The 21,123-nt window shown below is 39.7% G+C and overlaps 1 protein-coding gene across 1 annotated transcript; it reads left to right on the top strand.

The window, feature by feature from the left end:
* The first annotated feature begins 1,048 nt into the window (after positions 1 to 1,048).
* On the top strand, positions 1,049 to 20,836 carry LOC111778548 (alpha-N-acetylglucosaminidase). Its single transcript, XM_023658444.1, has 19 exons — positions 1,049 to 1,367; positions 1,609 to 1,682; positions 2,500 to 2,711; positions 3,094 to 3,215; positions 3,872 to 3,957; positions 4,471 to 4,565; positions 5,187 to 5,268; positions 5,397 to 5,503; positions 6,217 to 6,247; positions 7,030 to 7,147; positions 7,678 to 7,728; positions 8,919 to 9,028; positions 9,136 to 9,238; positions 12,986 to 13,084; positions 16,694 to 16,804; positions 18,357 to 18,517; positions 18,636 to 18,873; positions 18,973 to 19,051; positions 20,417 to 20,836. Exons 1-19 carry the CDS (start codon positions 1,161 to 1,163, stop codon positions 20,650 to 20,652), a joined length of 2,322 nt encoding a protein of 773 aa, XP_023514212.1. The 5' UTR covers positions 1,049 to 1,160; the 3' UTR covers positions 20,653 to 20,836.
* The last annotated feature ends 287 nt before the right edge of the window (positions 20,837 to 21,123 follow it).

Genomic DNA, 21,123 nt, shown 5'->3' with positions numbered 1-21,123 from the left:
TTAAGGATGTGGAAACATTTTCCTAACCGACGCGTTTTAAAAACTTTGAAAGAAAGCCTGAAGGAAAATGTCCAAAAAGAACAATATTTGCTAATGGTGGGCTTGAGCCGTTACAAATGGTATTAGAGTTAGACATCGGGCGATATCCCAGCGAGGAGGCTGAGCCCTGAAGGGGGTAGACACGAGGCGGTGTGTCGGCAAGGAAGTTGAGCCTTGTAGAGGGTGGATTAGGGGATCCCACATCAATTGGAGAAAGGAACGAGTGCCAATGAGGACGCTGAGACTTAAAAGGGGAGGAGGGAGGGGGTTGGATTGTGAGATCTCACGTCGGTTGGGGAGGAGAAAGAAGCATTCCTCGTTGGGCCTCGAAGGGGAGTGGATGGTGAGATCCCACATCGGTTGGAGAGGAGAACGAAACATTATTTATAAGAGTTTGGAAACCTCTCCTTAGCAGACGCGTTTTATTTTAAAATCCTTGAGGGAACCCGTTTTATTTTAAAATCCTTGAGGGAACCCCTAAAGGGAAAGGTCAAAGAATACAATATTTGCTAGCGGTGGGTTTGGGTTGTTACATTAACTGTCTTGGGTCTGCCCATCTCATCGACCGGTTCGTGTAGAAGAAGTTAGACCCCCGAATTTTGGAATCTCCCATTATAGCTACTATGTCAGATTAACCCGAAATCCAAGTTCTACTTGAATCAACCACTTTTCAATTCAATTAGGTGATATCGTATAAGGGGAAAGATTGATTCTTATGAACTGAGCTCAAAGTATCTATTTTACTATCCTGTAAATTCTATTTGTTTAAAGTCTATTTACTGAGAAAAAGAAAAGAGAGGTGATCGAGTAAAGTCGAATTAACCCATACGTAACAACCAATGTCCAAAAAGGTTGTCGAGATCTAACTAGTAGCTATCAATTTTTTTTAAAAAGAAATTTAACCATAATTTTATATTTTAACCATGTAATAAAATAAATTAATTTGTATATATTTTACTTAAATTGAAACCAGATAAAAAATAATAAAAATAACCTTGGTGCGACCCAATGATACCTCCGTTGACCGTTTTCTGGTTATTCTTTTTAACGGTGAGCACTGAGCTGAGCTGAGCAGAGCCTTCCATGGTTTGATCCCCACTCTCTAACAACACCATCGAAGCATGTCGAAGTTCAACTCCTTGATTTTGGTTTTGATTCTCTTCGTATTTCCGCTTGCTCTATCGGAACAAGAAGCAATTAAAGCAATAATCCATCGTTTGGATTCCAAAACTTCATCTCCTTCGATTCAGGAAGCTGCGGCGAAGGGTCTTCTCCGGCGATTGCTTCCGACTCATGTGGATAGCTTCAAGTTTCAGATTGTTTCTAGGGTACCAAGATTGGGAACTTTCCGCCCCCCTTGTGTTTTCTTCAGTTCAATTTCAGTTTTTATATCCCGATCGCATTTTTAGAGAAATCTCAAGTGATAATGTGAAATGTGCCACAATCTTTGAGCCCTAATTATGCTTTTCATTCTAATTTTGTATTCTGTAATCAGCACGTTAAGCATTCTCCAAATTTCCGGGAAAAATGAACTCTAATCGTGTTTTCTGATTCTCTATTTATCATCAGGACGTTTGTGGTGGAGGAAGCTGCTTCTTGATCAGTAATTTCAAGCCCTCAAGCAGTAATGGCGCAGAGATATTGTATGTTTCCTTTCATATTGATGAAGTATAAGGAAAAGAATAAGTGTCGTTAAGAATCACTACTCTCCACAATGGCTTTGCTTTGGGCTTTCCCAAAAGGCCTCATACCAATGGAGATGTATTCCTTACTTATAAACCCATGATCATTCACTATAGACCCTCCCCCAAGGCCTATGGAGCTCTCGAACAGCCTCCCTTTAATCGAGGCTCGACTCTTTCTCTAGAGTTTTCGAACAAAGTACACCATTTGTTCGACACTTGAGTCACTTTTGACTACATCTTCGAGACTCACAACTTCTTTGTTCGACATTTGAGGATTCTATTGACATGGCTAAGTTAAAGGCATGACTCTGATACCATGTTAGGAATCACGAACCTCCACAATGGTATGATATTGTTCACTTTGAGCATAAGTTCTCATGGCTTTGCTTTTGGTTTCCCCAAAAGGCCTCATACCAATAGAGATGTATTCCTTACTTATAAACCCATGTTCATTCCCTAAATTAGCCCATGTGAGACTCCCTCCCAACAATCCTCAACAAGTGTTTCGTTGGCCTTTCCACCAACAAATGGTTAAGACGCTTTAACTTAATTTTGATCACTTTCCCTTCTATTCATTAATGTAATGCTTAGCTATGTTCGTTTATAGAATGGTTGACTCTTCCAATCACCACTCCTAGAGGGATATGTTAGTATAAGTGTCAGAGTTTCGATATAATTAAATTTACTATAACCTATCAGCTCAAGCTTTTGGGTTTAATGGTGATTTAAGAACTATATTTTACTTATTTTAGTTTTTTTTGGCAATCTTCTCAAGGATTCGAGGCACCACCGCGGTTGAAATTACGTCTGGTCTTTACTGGTACTTAAAATATTGGTGTGGTGCTCATGTTTCCTGGGACAAGACTGGTGGAGTTCAATTAGCTTCTATTCCTAAACCAGGATCTCTGCCTCTTTTAGAGGGTAACGGAGTTGTGGTTAAGCGGCCCGTGCCATGGAACTATTACCAAAATGTTGTTACTTCAAGCTGTAAGTGCTGATTTCTTATTTGTGATTTGATTCGACCTCTGCGTTAAGAGTTATGAATGTCAAGTTCTAGCATGCAAAGGGTTTTTACTTTAAATTATATAGAATATGCTAAATAAAGTTCATTTTTGGTGAATGTGAGGGGGGGAAAGTAGATTGAGGAAGATGATTACCATATCAAGAAGGGATAGAAAACTGAATCAAGGACTTTCTGGATATCAATCCATGAAATCAATATCATGCTCATCACAATTCTTTAATCTTCTTGGTTTTTCTTCTCTTTAAATGATAAGTATTTACATTTATGCTTATTGAACTAGAGATCAGTTAGATAACACATCTTTTTCTTTTCGAGTATTATCCGATATTTCAATCCACTTTTCAGATTCCTATGTGTGGTGGGATTGGGAAAGATGGGAGAAAGAGATAGACTGGATGGCCCTCCATGGAATTAACCTTCCTTTGGCATTCACTGGGCAAGAATCAATTTGGAGAAGTGTTTTCAGGGTGAGCAATTACCAAGACCTTATTTTATTTTAGGAACCAAATCTGCACCTTCTTGAGATTCAAATTTAATTTTTAGAGTTGAGATTCCAACTAGGTTGGGACTAGAGAATAGAACGACTCGAAATAGGATGAACTTTTGGAGACAGGCACTGTTGAGTAAGAGGGATTCGAACCCTCCGTTCAAAACTCGTACAACGGATTAGCAATCCGACGCTTTAGTCTACTCAGGCATCTCCTCCCAAATTGAAAAAGGATAATTACTATGATACATAGTATAAAAAATAGAAAATGATTGTTTTGAAACGTTTATTTACTCTTGTAAGGATCTGGTTCAGATGGATTGAAGAGTTCTTGTTATTTTTTTCTTGGATGTTAATGTCCTTCCATTTTGCAAAGGCATTTGTCACAAGTCTCCCCATTTTTGGTGGAGTTTTCTATTTCACCGCTCGAAATTGTGCATATTATTTGTAGGAAGAAATAAAGGTCATGTTCAAGGACTCCGTTCCAAACTAAGAGTCTGCCTCTGTGAATAATCTCGAGTTTTTCTCTCTCTCTTTTCTCTTTCTAAATGGTGTTCATAGGGTCGCTGTCAATTAGTATTATCATATTTTCACTTTCACCTGAGTGACACTACTTTTTTCTTTTTTTACTTGTAGGATTTTAACCTCACTGTCAAAGATTTGGACAATTTCTTTGGTGGACCTGCTTTCCTTGCCTGGGCTCGCATGGGAAATCTACATGGGTGGGTGAAATTAATTGTTCTTGATTTTTTTGCCTAAACTTCTTGAACTATAGAACATAAAAATTTACCCAGAAGTCATATATTCAATCTCAACATGTTATTTACAATTTATGCATGTATGCTACATAGAAATATATGAGCACTTATAGAATGCACATCCATGTATTGGTGGGTTGCTTTACTAAGTATTGGCATTCTTAAGCACTTATTAATAAGAAAAGCTCTCAACTGGTGGAAGATAAAGGTATGGGCATTAAGATTTAGTTATTTGTGCCTTCTTTGTGGCCCTCAATCACGAAATAATTGTTATAACTTATAATATTCGTTTTTACTTTTCGTATCGTTACTTGTTAATTGAAATGTTTCTTAAGACTTGAGTGTAAATCAATTACAGAAACACTTCCAACTTACATGATGCATTCTAAGATGGCTACTGAAGATAATCCGGCTTTCCTTGATGTTCTCATCTTTTCTTTGTTCCATTCATATACACTGACATCTATCTTACCAAAGGTGGGGTGGGCCTTTATCACAAAGTTGGTTGGATCAACAATTAGCTTTACAGAAACATATACTTTCCAGAATGCGAGAGTTGGGGATGACTCCAGGTTTGCTAATTCTAGTTATTAGATTAAGTTATAAAGATAACTTAATGGTTATGAAAGTGTGATATCCAACATCGGTTGGGGAGGAGAACGAAACACCCTTTATAAGGGCGTGGAAACCTCTCCCTAGCAAACACATTTTAAAAACCTTGAAGGAAAGCCCAACGAGGACAATATCTGCTAGCGGTGTGCTTGGGCATGGTATCAGAGCCAAACACCGGGCGATGTCCCAACGAGGAGGCTGTACCCCGAAGGGGCTAGACACAAGGCGGTGTGCTAGTAAGGGCGTTGGGCCTCAGAGGGGGGTGGATTTGGTGGGGTCTCACATCGATTGGAGAAAGGAATGAGTGCCAGTGAGGACGCTGGGCCCTGAAGGAGGGTGGATTCTGATATCCCACATCGGTTGGGGACGAGAACGAAACACCCTTTATAAGGGTGTGGAAACCTCTCCCTAGCAGACGCGTTTTAAAAACCTTGAGGGGAAGCCCGAAAGGGAAAGCCCAAAGAGGACAATATCTGCTAGCAGTGGGCTTGAGCTGTTACAGAAAGTGACGATAATTAATCATGTCATTTTGTTTGTAAACTTGATTATTTAACAGAGGCTTTTCTTTCTTTTCTTTTCAGTTCTACCATCATTCTCTGGAAATGTTCCAGCAGCTTTGGCAAAAAGATTTCCCTCAGCAGACATAACTAGATTAGGAAATTGGTATCCCATTTTTGTTTCCCTTTATATGGGATATGATAATTCTTAATTTTTTTTTCTTATGATAAGTTTCCCATTACTAAATATAATTTCTACGAACTAAAGCTTTCCATTTTGTTTTCCCCTGTTAGGAATTCAATTAATGCTGATCCTAGTACATGCTGTACATACCTTCTTAATCCTTCTGATCCTCTGTTTGTCAAGATTGGGGAGGCTTTTATCAGACAACAAATTAAAGGTGCACTTCCATCCGTTGGCTTTGACTTAAAAGCTCTTCTCGAATTTGCTATGACGTAAAATTAGCTTATCGGCCAAGTCGTTGCTCTTCTCATGCTTTAATATTGGTATCTCATCATGCACGCTTATCACCATGTCGAAAGAACAACAGTCTGATTTTCAGTTAACAATTAGAAAGTAAAGGATTGTTTTTCAAAATCGTTGTTGAAAATTGAGATCGAATGAATGGTAAAAGTTAATAGTATTGTGTTCATCAAAGCTGCTATTCACAAAGTCATGCTTTTTTAAGTGATAACGATTCCCTTTTATAATAGGTTATTTGCGTTTACACATCAAAAGAAAACACAATAAAATTACAAAAAAGATTCTAAATGCAGTTAGCAAGGACATTATTTTTAGAACTATTGTTCAAAATAATAGAATCTACCCCATATCAACATACTTTACATCGGGAGCCTGTCTGCGTTGCATAAACGGATGCATTCTTTTAAGACGGGTATAATTTGTTGTGTATGATCATATGATGCATGTCAACTAGCTACCTATCAATTTCAGCTTTAAGTATGTTAAAATATTTTTATAGATTAATAGTATGCTGTTGTCATGCTATTGGAAATATAGATTGTTCACAAAAGATATCTCTTCAAGTTACACATTACTTTTGACATTGAACTATTATGCTTTTGTTTTTCACATTTTCTGTATTTTCTGCAGAGTATGGGGATGTAACAGACATTTACAACTGGTAACAATTATTTGTAGTACTGAATATTATCTTTATCACGTTTTTTCTTGATGTATATTGTTTTCCTGTTGATGGATAAGCACTTTCCCTGTGCATTAAGTCACTGTATATTATATGGATCGATGTGTTGGAACATCACTTTTTGTAAGGTTTTCTTAGTCAGTATTAACCTTTCTCAATGCTTAGTTTTCATTTGTGTCTTATAGGAAAATATTCCAATTCCCAAAGGAACACAGTTTAAATGGATCAGAATGCCCTTTATGAGTTATTGCACCAACTCATGGGGAATTTGGAAGCATATGAAATTGCATCCAGGTAGTTGTGAGATCCCACATCGGTTGGAGAGGGGAACGAAACAATTCTTATAAGGGTGTGGAAACCTCTCCCTAGTAGACGCATTTTAAAACCTTGAGGGGAAGCCTAGAAGGGAAAGCCCAAAGAAGTCAATATCTGCTAATGGTGGGCTTGGGCTATTGCAGTAGTAGAGAGAGAAAAAAAAATTTGAATCTAAAACAGAATTCACACAATGGCTGTCCATAGTTCATTTTGCATTATTATTCATTCCAGCAAAGAACTAAATGTGTCCCTTGTTTCCAAATGAGGACCCTTAGGCTTGTTGTTTTGGAACATGTTAAAAAACACTAGAATTTAAGTGCATGAAACAAGTTTAATCTCTAACAGATCATTGCAATAACTAGATTTAGAGAAATTCCTTCACTTCCCTTATTTATCATATCTTGCTGCCATGGAGAACTGAATGATATATATCCTGTTCATTGTAGTGATACATTCAATGAAAATACTCCACCTACCAATGACACTTCATATATTTCATCACTTGGAGCTTCTGTCTATAAAGCCATGGTGAAAGCTGATAAGGATGCTGTGTGGCTTATGCAAGTATGCTCCTCATGTTACAATAGATAGTTTTGTGTCCTTAATTAATTGACTAGTCATAGCCGCAATTCACTATCTAAACAAGTTTTTTTACAACAGTTTTGTTTTTGGTTTCATGTTAAACTTTTTTGTTTATAGAGTAAAATTTTATTTCTTATAATCCTTTGGTTTCTCGAACTTCATTTTGGAATTTCGCTCGAACTTGAAAGGCTATTTTAAAAAGTTAGAAATGTAGGAAAATAAATGTCTAGTGAGTAAGTTTGATTCTGAACAACATAGAGCTAAAAACAAGATCATCATCAAACTAGGCATAAATGTTTGTTTTTCTTCAACTATAACGAAACCATATCGAAGGTTAACTTGGTAACCACACTGTTTATGGAGTTCAGCAGATTCAAAATTGTAGAATAGAAAGACGGGTTCATTCAAGTTTCGGGGGTGTTTATGCAAATCAAATGTTTTACAAATTTTAGTTTGATGAGTGTTTTTTCTTTCTATATTTGTATTAAATTGATTGTTCTATCTGTGTGCAGGGATGGCTCTTCTATTCAGACTCTACTTTTTGGAAACCTGAACAAATGAAAGTATGTACGCACACAAGCCACATAGAATTTCTTAACAGTCATTGTTACTGGTAAAGGATGTATTTGATCTAAAGAGTCCCACCCAATGTCCTCATCTCTTGTTTAAAGTTGTACTGGTTTGTAGTTATGTGGGATAGTTGGAGGTTGTTAGAGGGAATTGTTTAGGGTAGGGGAACAGGAATGAGGCTGGGAAATATATGGGTGTATCGAAAGAGATACAGTTCTTGCTTTGGAATGTACATTGGTACCTCTCGAATTGTCCTAAGAGTAACTGTTCTTGAGCATGGATCTAGACTTCGGAAGTCTAATGGAAATGAAGGGTGTTTCGGTATCCGTGAATTGGAAGAGAACGTTGGCCAGAAAACGAACTTATAGAAGTTCTAAAAGTAGGCTGAATCAAAGAAAAGAAATCAGAACCCATCTGCTTGCAATATGGGTTGATGGGGGTGGATGATGTCAAATCCAAGTGGGTCTAACAAAAAATCATTTATCTATGGTCTATTTGTGAGATCCACATCAGTTGGGGAGGAGAACGAAACATTCTTTATAAGGGTGTAGAAACCTCTCCCTAGCAGACGCATTTTAAAAACTTTGAGGGGAAGCTCGAAAGGGAAAGCCCGAATAGGACAATATCTGCTAGCTGTGGACTTGAGCTGTTACAAATGGTATTAGAGCCAGACACTGGGTGGTGTGCTAGTGAGGACGCTAAGCTCCGAAAGGGGTGGACACTGGGCGGTGTACCAGCGAGGATGCTTGGCCCCGAAAGGGGGTGGATTGTGAGATCCCACATTGATTGGGGAGAGGAACAAGTACCAGCGAGGATGCTGGACTTCGAAGAGGGGTGGATTGTGAGAACCCACATCGGTTGGGGAGGAGAACGAAACATTCTTGATAAGGGTGTGGAAACCTCCCCTAGCAGACACGTTTTAAAAACCTTGAGGGGAAGCCCAAAAGAAAAATCCAAAGAGGACAATATCTGCTAATAGTGGACTTAGGCTTGGGATGTTACACCATTACTGGTTTCACCATTGTCTTTTTTCTATGACTGTTGTGTAATCAACGGTCAAACTATCAAATGCTAGCAACATATGCTGAATGTAAATATTTAATTAATGTAAAAGTGGCTCTTTTTCTAGCCTTTTGGTTGTCTCATAATACCATTTATTAGCCATCTTTTATGGGATCTGCAGGCACTACTTCATTCAGTCCCATTTGGGAAAATGATTGTTCTTGATCTTTTTGCGGACGTCAAGCCTATTTGGAAAACATCATCTCAATTTTATGGCACACCCTATGTATGGTCAGTAACCCATTTCTTACCATTTTCAAAGAAGCATCGGAACTTCTCAACAATGTCCTTTCGATGTTTTTATTTCACAAGTTTATTAAAACCTAGTTTGATTTCAGGTGTATGTTGCATAACTTTGGTGGAAATATAGAAATGTATGGTGTATTGGATGCAATCTCTTCCGGTCCGGTCGATGCCCTTGCAAGTGAAAACTCAACAATGGTATGTTTCATTCTGTATTGTATAATTTACTAAGGTCTTATGTACGTGATGCATTTTGCACATGAACTCCTTGTTAGGAAGCACGGAGCTCTACAATTGTATGATATTGTCTACTTTGAGCATAAATTCTCGTGATTTTACTTTTGGTTTTCCCAAAAGGCCTCATACCAATAGAGATAGTATTCCTTACAAACTCATGATCATCCTCTTAATTAGCCAATGTGGAACTCCCCCTAACAATCTTCTCCTCGAACAAAATACACCATAGAGCCTCCCCTGAGGCTTATAAAGCCCTCGAACAATCTCCCTTTAATTGAGGCTCGACTCCTTTCTTGGAGCCCTCGAACAAAGTACNAGTCAATATCTGCTAATGGTGGGCTTGGGCTATTGCAGTAGTAGAGAGAGAAAAAAAAATTTGAATCTAAAACAGAATTCACACAATGGCTGTCCATAGTTCATTTTGCATTATTATTCATTCCAGCAAAGAACTAAATGTGTCCCTTGTTTCCAAATGAGGACCCTTAGGCTTGTTGTTTTGGAACATGTTAAAAAACACTAGAATTTAAGTGCATGAAACAAGTTTAATCTCTAACAGATCATTGCAATAACTAGATTTAGAGAAATTCCTTCACTTCCCTTATTTATCATATCTTGCTGCCATGGAGAACTGAATGATATATATCCTGTTCATTGTAGTGATACATTCAATGAAAATACTCCACCTACCAATGACACTTCATATATTTCATCACTTGGAGCTTCTGTCTATAAAGCCATGGTGAAAGCTGATAAGGATGCTGTGTGGCTTATGCAAGTATGCTCCTCATGTTACAATAGATAGTTTTGTGTCCTTAATTAATTGACTAGTCATAGCCGCAATTCACTATCTAAACAAGTTTTTTTACAACAGTTTTGTTTTTGGTTTCATGTTAAACTTTTTTGTTTATAGAGTAAAATTTTATTTCTTATAATCCTTTGGTTTCTCGAACTTCATTTTGGAATTTCGCTCGAACTTGAAAGGCTATTTTAAAAAGTTAGAAATGTAGGAAAATAAATGTCTAGTGAGTAAGTTTGATTCTGAACAACATAGAGCTAAAAACAAGATCATCATCAAACTAGGCATAAATGTTTGTTTTTCTTCAACTATAACGAAACCATATCGAAGGTTAACTTGGTAACCACACTGTTTATGGAGTTCAGCAGATTCAAAATTGTAGAATAGAAAGACGGGTTCATTCAAGTTTCGGGGGTGTTTATGCAAATCAAATGTTTTACAAATTTTAGTTTGATGAGTGTTTTTTCTTTCTATATTTGTATTAAATTGATTGTTCTATCTGTGTGCAGGGATGGCTCTTCTATTCAGACTCTACTTTTTGGAAACCTGAACAAATGAAAGTATGTACGCACACAAGCCACATAGAATTTCTTAACAGTCATTGTTACTGGTAAAGGATGTATTTGATCTAAAGAGTCCCACCCAATGTCCTCATCTCTTGTTTAAAGTTGTACTGGTTTGTAGTTATGTGGGATAGTTGGAGGTTGTTAGAGGGAATTGTTTAGGGTAGGGGAACAGGAATGAGGCTGGGAAATATATGGGTGTATCGAAAGAGATACAGTTCTTGCTTTGGAATGTACATTGGTACCTCTCGAATTGTCCTAAGAGTAACTGTTCTTGAGCATGGATCTAGACTTCGGAAGTCTAATGGAAATGAAGGGTGTTTCGGTATCCGTGAATTGGAAGAGAACGTTGGCCAGAAAACGAACTTATAGAAGTTCTAAAAGTAGGCTGAATCAAAGAAAAGAAATCAGAACCCATCTGCTTGCAATATGGGTTGATGGGGGTGGATGATGTCAAATCCAAGTGGGTCTAACAAAAAATCATTTATCTATGGTCTATTTGTGAGATCCACATCAGTTGGGGAGGAGAACGAAACATTCTTTATAAGGGTGTAGAAACCTCTCCCTAGCAGACGCATTTTAAAAACTTTGAGGGGAAGCTCGAAAGGGAAAGCCCGAATAGGACAATATCTGCTAGCTGTGGACTTGAGCTGTTACAAATGGTATTAGAGCCAGACACTGGGTGGTGTGCTAGTGAGGACGCTAAGCTCCGAAAGGGGTGGACACTGGGCGGTGTACCAGCGAGGATGCTTGGCCCCGAAAGGGGGTGGATTGTGAGATCCCACATTGATTGGGGAGAGGAACAAGTACCAGCGAGGATGCTGGACTTCGAAGAGGGGTGGATTGTGAGAACCCACATCGGTTGGGGAGGAGAACGAAACATTCTTGATAAGGGTGTGGAAACCTCCCCTAGCAGACACGTTTTAAAAACCTTGAGGGGAAGCCCAAAAGAAAAATCCAAAGAGGACAATATCTGCTAATAGTGGACTTAGGCTTGGGATGTTACACCATTACTGGTTTCACCATTGTCTTTTTTCTATGACTGTTGTGTAATCAACGGTCAAACTATCAAATGCTAGCAACATATGCTGAATGTAAATATTTAATTAATGTAAAAGTGGCTCTTTTTCTAGCCTTTTGGTTGTCTCATAATACCATTTATTAGCCATCTTTTATGGGATCTGCAGGCACTACTTCATTCAGTCCCATTTGGGAAAATGATTGTTCTTGATCTTTTTGCGGACGTCAAGCCTATTTGGAAAACATCATCTCAATTTTATGGCACACCCTATGTATGGTCAGTAACCCATTTCTTACCATTTTCAAAGAAGCATCGGAACTTCTCAACAATGTCCTTTCGATGTTTTTATTTCACAAGTTTATTAAAACCTAGTTTGATTTCAGGTGTATGTTGCATAACTTTGGTGGAAATATAGAAATGTATGGTGTATTGGATGCAATCTCTTCCGGTCCGGTCGATGCCCTTGCAAGTGAAAACTCAACAATGGTATGTTTCATTCTGTATTGTATAATTTACTAAGGTCTTATGTACGTGATGCATTTTGCACATGAACTCCTTGTTAGGAAGCACGGAGCTCTACAATTGTATGATATTGTCTACTTTGAGCATAAATTCTCGTGATTTTACTTTTGGTTTTCCCAAAAGGCCTCATACCAATAGAGATAGTATTCCTTACAAACTCATGATCATCCTCTTAATTAGCCAATGTGGAACTCCCCCTAACAATCTTCTCCTCGAACAAAATACACCATAGAGCCTCCCCTGAGGCTTATAAAGCCCTCGAACAATCTCCCTTTAATTGAGGCTCGACTCCTTTCTTGGAGCCCTCGAACAAAGTACACCCTTTGTTCGACACTTGAGTCACTTTTTTAGCACTTTCGAGGCTCACAACTTCTTTGCTCGACATTTGGGGATTCTATTGACATTACTAAGTTAAGGATATGACTCTGATACCATGTTAGGAATCACGGACCTCCACAATGGTATGATATTGTCCATTTTGAGCATAAATTCTCATGGTTTTACTTTTGGTTTTCTTAAAAGGCCTCATACCATTGGAGGTCGTATTCCTTACTTATAAATCCATGATCATCCTTTTAATTAGCCAATATCGGACTTCCTCCCAACAATCCTCAACACTCATATGAGCATGCAGCTAGCTAATATTTCTTAGAGAACAGAAGATATGTTTGTTCGCTGTATATTTTGTCGACCATAGTTCTATATTTCTTCGTTTCATCCCATTCATGCATGTGAAAGTAGAGTGTAAAGATTGGAACTCTTGATATTTGATCCTCTTACACATGGTGTTTCCTTCCCTATGGTAGGTTGGCGTTGGCATGTGCATGGAAGGAATAGAGCATAATTCGGTCGTTTATGAATTGATGTCTGAAATGGCATTTCGCAGCAAAAAAGTTGAAGTCCAGGTAGTTTTGATCTAAATGCCTTTTAATAGTTCATCAATGAATGGTTTTTGTTTCCTTTAAAAAAGAAATACATAGTTGAGGCAATATCGTGATTCACACCATTATGAGATCCCACGTCTATTAGAGAGGGGAGCAAAGTATTCCTTATAAGAGCGTGGAAACATCTCCCTAACAGACGTGTTTTAAAACTTTGAGGGGAAACTCGGAAAGGAAAAGCCCAAAAAAGACAATATTTGCTAGAGGTGGACTTGGACTGTTATAATGTTGCAACCTGCATAATAACTTATTAGATGTTGGCTTTTTTAGTAGTTTGTCAATCCTTCTCTCCATAGATCAGAGAATCTGAAGGAACCATAGAGATTTACACGGTTCAGAGTCGTGTATGTTTTAACCACCCGGAGATAAAAGTACGAAGAACCACAATATCTTGGTTTGAAAGAAACTTCATGCTATTTTAATGTGAAGAGGGGAACAAAGCATTTCTTATAAGGGTGTGGAAACCTCTCCCTAACAGACGCGTTTTAAAACCATGAGACTGACAGCGATATGTAACACGGACAATATCTGCTAGTGGTGGAATTGGGCTGTTACAAATGGTATCAGAGCCAGGTTCAGGGCGGTGTGCCAGCGAGGACGTTGGACCCTCTAGGGGGGTAGATTGTTAGGTCCCACATCGGTTGGAAAGGAGAACGAAGCATTCCTTATAAGGGTGTGGAAACCTCTCCCTAGCAGACCCATTTTAAAATCGTGAGACTAACGGCGATATGTAATGCAGACAATATCTGCTAGCGGTGGAATTAAGCTGTTACAAATGGTATCAGAGCCAGGTTCAGGGCGGCGTGCCAGTGAGGACGCGGAACCCCCTAGGGGGTGGATTGTTAGGTCCCACATTGGTTGGAGAGGAGAACGAAGCATTCCTTATAAGGGTGNTTTTGAGCATAAATTCTCATGGTTTTACTTTTGGTTTTCTTAAAAGGCCTCATACCATTGGAGGTCGTATTCCTTACTTATAAATCCATGATCATCCTTTTAATTAGCCAATATCGGACTTCCTCCCAACAATCCTCAACACTCATATGAGCATGCAGCTAGCTAATATTTCTTAGAGAACAGAAGATATGTTTGTTCGCTGTATATTTTGTCGACCATAGTTCTATATTTCTTCGTTTCATCCCATTCATGCATGTGAAAGTAGAGTGTAAAGATTGGAACTCTTGATATTTGATCCTCTTACACATGGTGTTTCCTTCCCTATGGTAGGTTGGCGTTGGCATGTGCATGGAAGGAATAGAGCATAATTCGGTCGTTTATGAATTGATGTCTGAAATGGCATTTCGCAGCAAAAAAGTTGAAGTCCAGGTAGTTTTGATCTAAATGCCTTTTAATAGTTCATCAATGAATGGTTTTTGTTTCCTTTAAAAAAGAAATACATAGTTGAGGCAATATCGTGATTCACACCATTATGAGATCCCACGTCTATTAGAGAGGGGAGCAAAGTATTCCTTATAAGAGCGTGGAAACATCTCCCTAACAGACGTGTTTTAAAACTTTGAGGGGAAACTCGGAAAGGAAAAGCCCAAAAAAGACAATATTTGCTAGAGGTGGACTTGGACTGTTATAATGTTGCAACCTGCATAATAACTTATTAGATGTTGGCTTTTTTAGTAGTTTGTCAATCCTTCTCTCCATAGATCAGAGAATCTGAAGGAACCATAGAGATTTACACGGTTCAGAGTCGTGTATGTTTTAACCACCCGGAGATAAAAGTACGAAGAACCACAATATCTTGGTTTGAAAGAAACTTCATGCTATTTTAATGTGAAGAGGGGAACAAAGCATTTCTTATAAGGGTGTGGAAACCTCTCCCTAACAGACGCGTTTTAAAACCATGAGACTGACAGCGATATGTAACACGGACAATATCTGCTAGTGGTGGAATTGGGCTGTTACAAATGGTATCAGAGCCAGGTTCAGGGCGGTGTGCCAGCGAGGACGTTGGACCCTCTAGGGGGGTAGATTGTTAGGTCCCACATCGGTTGGAAAGGAGAACGAAGCATTCCTTATAAGGGTGTGGAAACCTCTCCCTAGCAGACCCATTTTAAAATCGTGAGACTAACGGCGATATGTAATGCAGACAATATCTGCTAGCGGTGGAATTAAGCTGTTACAAATGGTATCAGAGCCAGGTTCAGGGCGGCGTGCCAGTGAGGACGCGGAACCCCCTAGGGGGTGGATTGTTAGGTCCCACATTGGTTGGAGAGGAGAACGAAGCATTCCTTATAAGGGTGTGGAAACCTCTCTCTAGTATACGCGTTTTAAAACCCCGAGGCAGATGGCGATACGTAACGGGCCAAAGCGGACAATATCTGTTAGCAGTGAGCTTAGGCTGTTGCATTTGAACATTGGCTATAGTGAGTCCACGTACTTTGATAGCTTTTACATATTCTCTTGGAACTGATATTATCTTCTTTGTTCTCATTCTCTCTCTGTCACAATTCTTATTCTTCTCCTGTAATATCCANAACTTTGAGGGGAAACTCGGAAAGGAAAAGCCCAAAAAAGACAATATTTGCTAGAGGTGGACTTGGACTGTTATAATGTTGCAACCTGCATAATAACTTATTAGATGTTGGCTTTTTTAGTAGTTTGTCAATCCTTCTCTCCATAGATCAGAGAATCTGAAGGAACCATAGAGATTTACACGGTTCAGAGTCGTGTATGTTTTAACCACCCGGAGATAAAAGTACGAAGAACCACAATATCTTGGTTTGAAAGAAACTTCATGCTATTTTAATGTGAAGAGGGGAACAAAGCATTTCTTATAAGGGTGTGGAAACCTCTCCCTAACAGACGCGTTTTAAAACCATGAGACTGACAGCGATATGTAACACGGACAATATCTGCTAGTGGTGGAATTGGGCTGTTACAAATGGTATCAGAGCCAGGTTCAGGGCGGTGTGCCAGCGAGGACGTTGGACCCTCTAGGGGGGTAGATTGTTAGGTCCCACATCGGTTGGAAAGGAGAACGAAGCATTCCTTATAAGGGTGTGGAAACCTCTCCCTAGCAGACCCATTTTAAAATCGTGAGACTAACGGCGATATGTAATGCAGACAATATCTGCTAGCGGTGGAATTAAGCTGTTACAAATGGTATCAGAGCCAGGTTCAGGGCGGCGTGCCAGTGAGGACGCGGAACCCCCTAGGGGGTGGATTGTTAGGTCCCACATTGGTTGGAGAGGAGAACGAAGCATTCCTTATAAGGGTGTGGAAACCTCTCTCTAGTATACGCGTTTTAAAACCCCGAGGCAGATGGCGATACGTAACGGGCCAAAGCGGACAATATCTGTTAGCAGTGAGCTTAGGCTGTTGCATTTGAACATTGGCTATAGTGAGTCCACGTACTTTGATAGCTTTTACATATTCTCTTGGAACTGATATTATCTTCTTTGTTCTCATTCTCTCTCTGTCACAATTCTTATTCTTCTCCTGTAATATCCACTGCTGACACAATTGAGTGTTCTTGCATACAATGGATTTATGTAAACTTCCATGAAATAATTCTATGATGATCATGTAAGGGCCATAATGAAATCTTGTAATCATCTGTAGGATTGGTTGAAGACCTACTCCCGTTGTCGTTATGGCAAAGCAGATCGTTACGTCGAGGCAGCTTGGAACGTTCTTTATCATACAATTTACAATTGCACTGATGGCATTGCGGTATGTAAAGTTGAGGCATAATGTTCAGAAAAGAAATTTATATTGTTTAACCATAAAAATAACCTTGAAAGTTCTAAAAAAAAGCCTTTAGAAGTGCTTCAAGTAGAAGCAGTTTTTTCTAAAGTCATCTCAAACTAGTTACGTGTAGATTCGACTATTTTTCGAAATCGTGAAAATTGGTTGTTTTGCCTAAAAAGCTCTGTTGAAATTGTGAAACTTTGGAGACTGTTCTTATTTCTAATTCAAGAGAATCATTTAGTTAACACAAGATGAAATGCACACTTCTCTTGTCTTTTTATTTTTACTGGATTTGTTGCATTTAATGTTTGTCTTGAAGACTTGATATGGGTGAGCTATGTGTCAAAGTCATGCTCGTTCAAGGCGTGTTGTTTATGGCTGCATGCCCATGTCACGCCAAACCCTTTATTTGATATCATGTTGTATGGTCTTACTATTGTATTTTTCGTTTATATGACTGTTTGGCGAAATCACGTCTAGGTCTGCTATACCTGAATCGCCTCAAAATGTATCATAGGGGGATGCGACTAGTCATTAATTCTCTCTATGACTGTTCGGCGAAATCACGTCTAGGCTTGCCTGACCTGAATCGCCTCAAAATGTATTATAGTGATGTGATGTCCCACATTGGTTGGGGAGGAGAACAAATCACCCTTTATAAGGGTGTGGAAACCTTCCCCTAGCAGACGCGTTTTAAAGCCTTGAGGGGAAGCCCAAAGAGGACAATATCTGCTAGCGGTGGATCTGGGTCGTTACAAATGGTATCAGAGCTAGACATTAGACGATGTGTCAGCCTTCTCGTTGTTCCCCAAAGGTGGGTAGACACGAGGCGGTGTGCCAGTAAGGACGCTGGCCTTAAAGGGGGGTAGATTTGGTGGCGGTTCCACATCGATTGGAGAAAGGGCCAGCGAGGACGCTGGGCCCCGAATGGGGGTGGATTGTGATGTCCCACATTGATTGGGGAGGAGAACAAATCACCCTTTATAAGGGTGTGGAAGCCTTCCCCTAGCAAACGCGTTTTTAAAGTCTCGAGGGAAAGCCTGAAAGGAAAAGCCCAAAGAGGACAATATCTGCTAGCGGTGGATCTGGGTCGTTACAAGTGGGATGCTACTAATTGTCAGTTCTCCCCACCCAGAGTTATATGCTATATAAGTCGTTGTGTTTCCTTTATCACTTATAGCCTATAACATTGCTTTCAAAACCTTCTTTCAATATTGCTTTTAAACTCTCTTTCAAAAATCCCTCCGCCCCCGTTTTCTAAAACCTTCTTCTCAAAATGGGGCCAGAGGCTTGAGCATACGTTGCCCGGCCGCAGGCAACACGAATTCGGATTGACTTAACTCACTCGATGTTGGGAGTGAGTTCTGCACAATCACAAAGTCCGCTACCAAGAAAAGTGCGACTGTAACACCATGCCCAACTGCAATATGGATTCTTTTAAACTAATATGTGTGCTTCTACCATGTTTTCTATCAAGTTAACTCCGTCTTGCCTGATTTCACTGATCCATTCCTTTGAACTTGTTGTTTTCCAGGACCATAACAATGATTTCATAGTCAAACTTCCAGATTGGGATCCATCTTCAAGCTTTGATCAGAAAATGCCACATCTATGGTATTCCACTCAGGAGGTTATCAATGCCTTGCAGCTACTCCTTAAAGCCGGTGATAATCTCCGCAACAGCGCTACATATAGGTAAAACGACACGTTTTCCATATGCATATGGTCGAGTCGTAAGGATGTCTGATAAGATCCAATGCAACATGTTCATAGAGAAGCTAACAATGAAGCTTTATTGAATATCATTGAACAGATATGACTTGGTTGACTTAACGCGGCAAGTGCTAGGGAAGCTGGCAAATGAAGAATATTTGAAAGCTATATCTTCTTTTCAGCGCAAGAATGTGGCGGCTCTGAATCATCACAGCAAGAGATTTGTTCAATTAATAAGAGATATTGACAGATTGCTTGCTTCTGATTCAAATTTTCTGCTTGGAACATGGCTTGAAAGTGCAAAGAAGCTTGCCACAAATCCATCTGAGATGAAGCAGGTCAGGAATAACCCCTTTCTAATGGCATGATACTTGAACCATATTGCTACCTTTTTTGGTCAAGTAAAGAAAGCTTCAAATTTTCTCTTCTTGATTCAGTATGAATGGAATGCAAGAACTCAAGTGACTATGTGGTATGATAACACTGAGGTCAATCAGAGCAAGCTTCATGATTATGGTAATATTATTAACTTTAATACTGTGAGATCCTACGTCGGTGGGAGAGGGGAACGTAGCATTGTTTATAGGGGTGTGGATACCTTTCCCTAGTATATGTGTTTTAAAATCTTGAGGGGAAGTCCTTGAAGGGAAAACCCAAAGAGGATAATATCTGCTAGCGGTGGGTTTGGGTTGTTACACATGGTATCAGAGCCAGTCACCGAGCGGTGTGCCAACGAGGACGTTGGGCTCCAAGGGGGGTGGATTGTGAGATCCCACGTCGGTTGGAGAGGGGAACGAAGCATTCCTTATAAAGGTGTGGAAACCTCTCTCTAGCAAATGCGTTTTAAAACCTTGAGGCGTAATCGTTGAAGGGAAAACCCAAAGAGGACAATATCTGTTAGCGGTGGGTTTGGGCTGTTACAAACAGTATTAGAGCCAGTCACCAGGCGGTGTGCCAACGAGGTCGCTGGACTCCAAGGGGGGTAAATTGTGAGATCCCACATCGGTTGGAGAGGGGAACGAAGCATTCCTTATAAAGGTGTGAAAACCTCTCTCTAGCAAATGCGTTTTAAAACCTTGAGGCGTAATCGTTGAAGGGAAAACCCAAAGAGGACAATATCTGTTAGCGGTGGGTTTGGGCTGTTACAAACAGTATTAGAGCCAGTCACCAGGCGGTGTGCCAACGAGGTCGCTGGACTCCAAGGGGGGTAAATTGTGAGATCCCACATCGGTTGGAGAGGGGAACGAAGCATTCCTTATAAAGGTGTGAAAACCTCTCTCTAGCAGATGCGTTTTAAAATCTTGAGGCGTAATCCTTGAAGGGAAAACCCGAAGAGGACAATATCTGTTAGCGGTGGGTTTGGGCTGTTACAAATGGTATCAGAGCCAGTCACTAGGCGGTGTGCCAGTGAGGACGTTGGGCCCCAAGGGGGTGGATTGTGAGATCCCACATTGGTTGGAGAGAGGAACGAAACATTCCTTATAAAGGTGTAGAAACCTCTTCCTAGCAGACGCGTTTTAAAGCCTTGAGGGGAAGCCCTTGAAGGAAAAGCCCAAAGAGGACAATATCTACGAGCGGTGGGTTTGGGCTGTTACAAATGGTATCAGATCCAGTCACTAGGCGGTGTGCCAGTAGGGACGTTGGGCCACAAGGGTAGTGGATTGTGAGATCTCACATCGGTTGGAGAGAGGAATGAAGCATTCCTTGTAAAGGTGTGGAAACGTCTCCCTAACAGACGCGTTTTAAAACCATAAGAGGAAGCCCTTGAAGGGAAAGCCCAAAGAGTACAATATCTGCTAGCGGCGGGTTTGGCCGGTTACAAATACTATTATATATCATGCTCTCTCTTTGAAATGAACATATTGTTGTGCTCTTTATCAGCAAATAAGTACTGGAGTGGGCTTGTTGAAGGCTACTATCTTCCAAGAGCTCTGACATACTTTTATTACGTATCAAAAAGCCTGAGAAAAAACGAGAGCTTCCATTTGGAAGAGTGGAGAAGAGAATGGATTCTGTTCTCAAACAAATGGCAAGCTGCTTCAGAAACATACCCAGTTAAAGCTGAAGGGAATTCAATTGCTATTTCTAGAGCCTTCTATGAAAAGTACTTTGGTTGAGACAATTTCTCTATGTTCTTCCAGAACAAACATGGTATGACCATTTCAGTTCTTTGTCTTTTCCTTCTTCCGATGTTAAAAGGTTTTTCTTGGTCTCTGTCAGTTGTTTCTGTGTTGCAATGAGATCCCTTATGAACTCTAAATGTTCTGTCTCTGTGCCAAAGAATTTCTTTGCTTTATTGGACTCCCTTTGGGTGCCTTCGTTTTTCTCAATGAAAGCTCGTTTTCTCGTTAAGAAAGATAGTATTGCTCGTCGTTTAAGCAACTATTCTCTGCAAATTTAGAGCAAATCCATCTCCACAGCTACTCCGTAATCGATCATGTAGTCGCCAACGAGCATCTAGATCCTTGAACTCTCCGACATATTGCTGAGGTACGTAAAACACTTCTAAGTTGCGAAATGCGAGATTTGAATTATTTTTTCGTCAAGTTTATAGCTATTTAGTTCTTGCACTTTCGATTGTTATAAAA

Source organism: Cucurbita pepo, chromosome LG17 (genome assembly GCF_002806865.2).
Source record: "Cucurbita pepo subsp. pepo cultivar mu-cu-16 chromosome LG17, ASM280686v2, whole genome shotgun sequence".
NCBI classification, from domain to species: Eukaryota; Viridiplantae; Streptophyta; class Magnoliopsida; order Cucurbitales; family Cucurbitaceae; genus Cucurbita; species Cucurbita pepo.
Note: the sequence above shows the minus strand (reverse complement) of the source record. Positions and strands in the feature narration are given on the sequence as shown.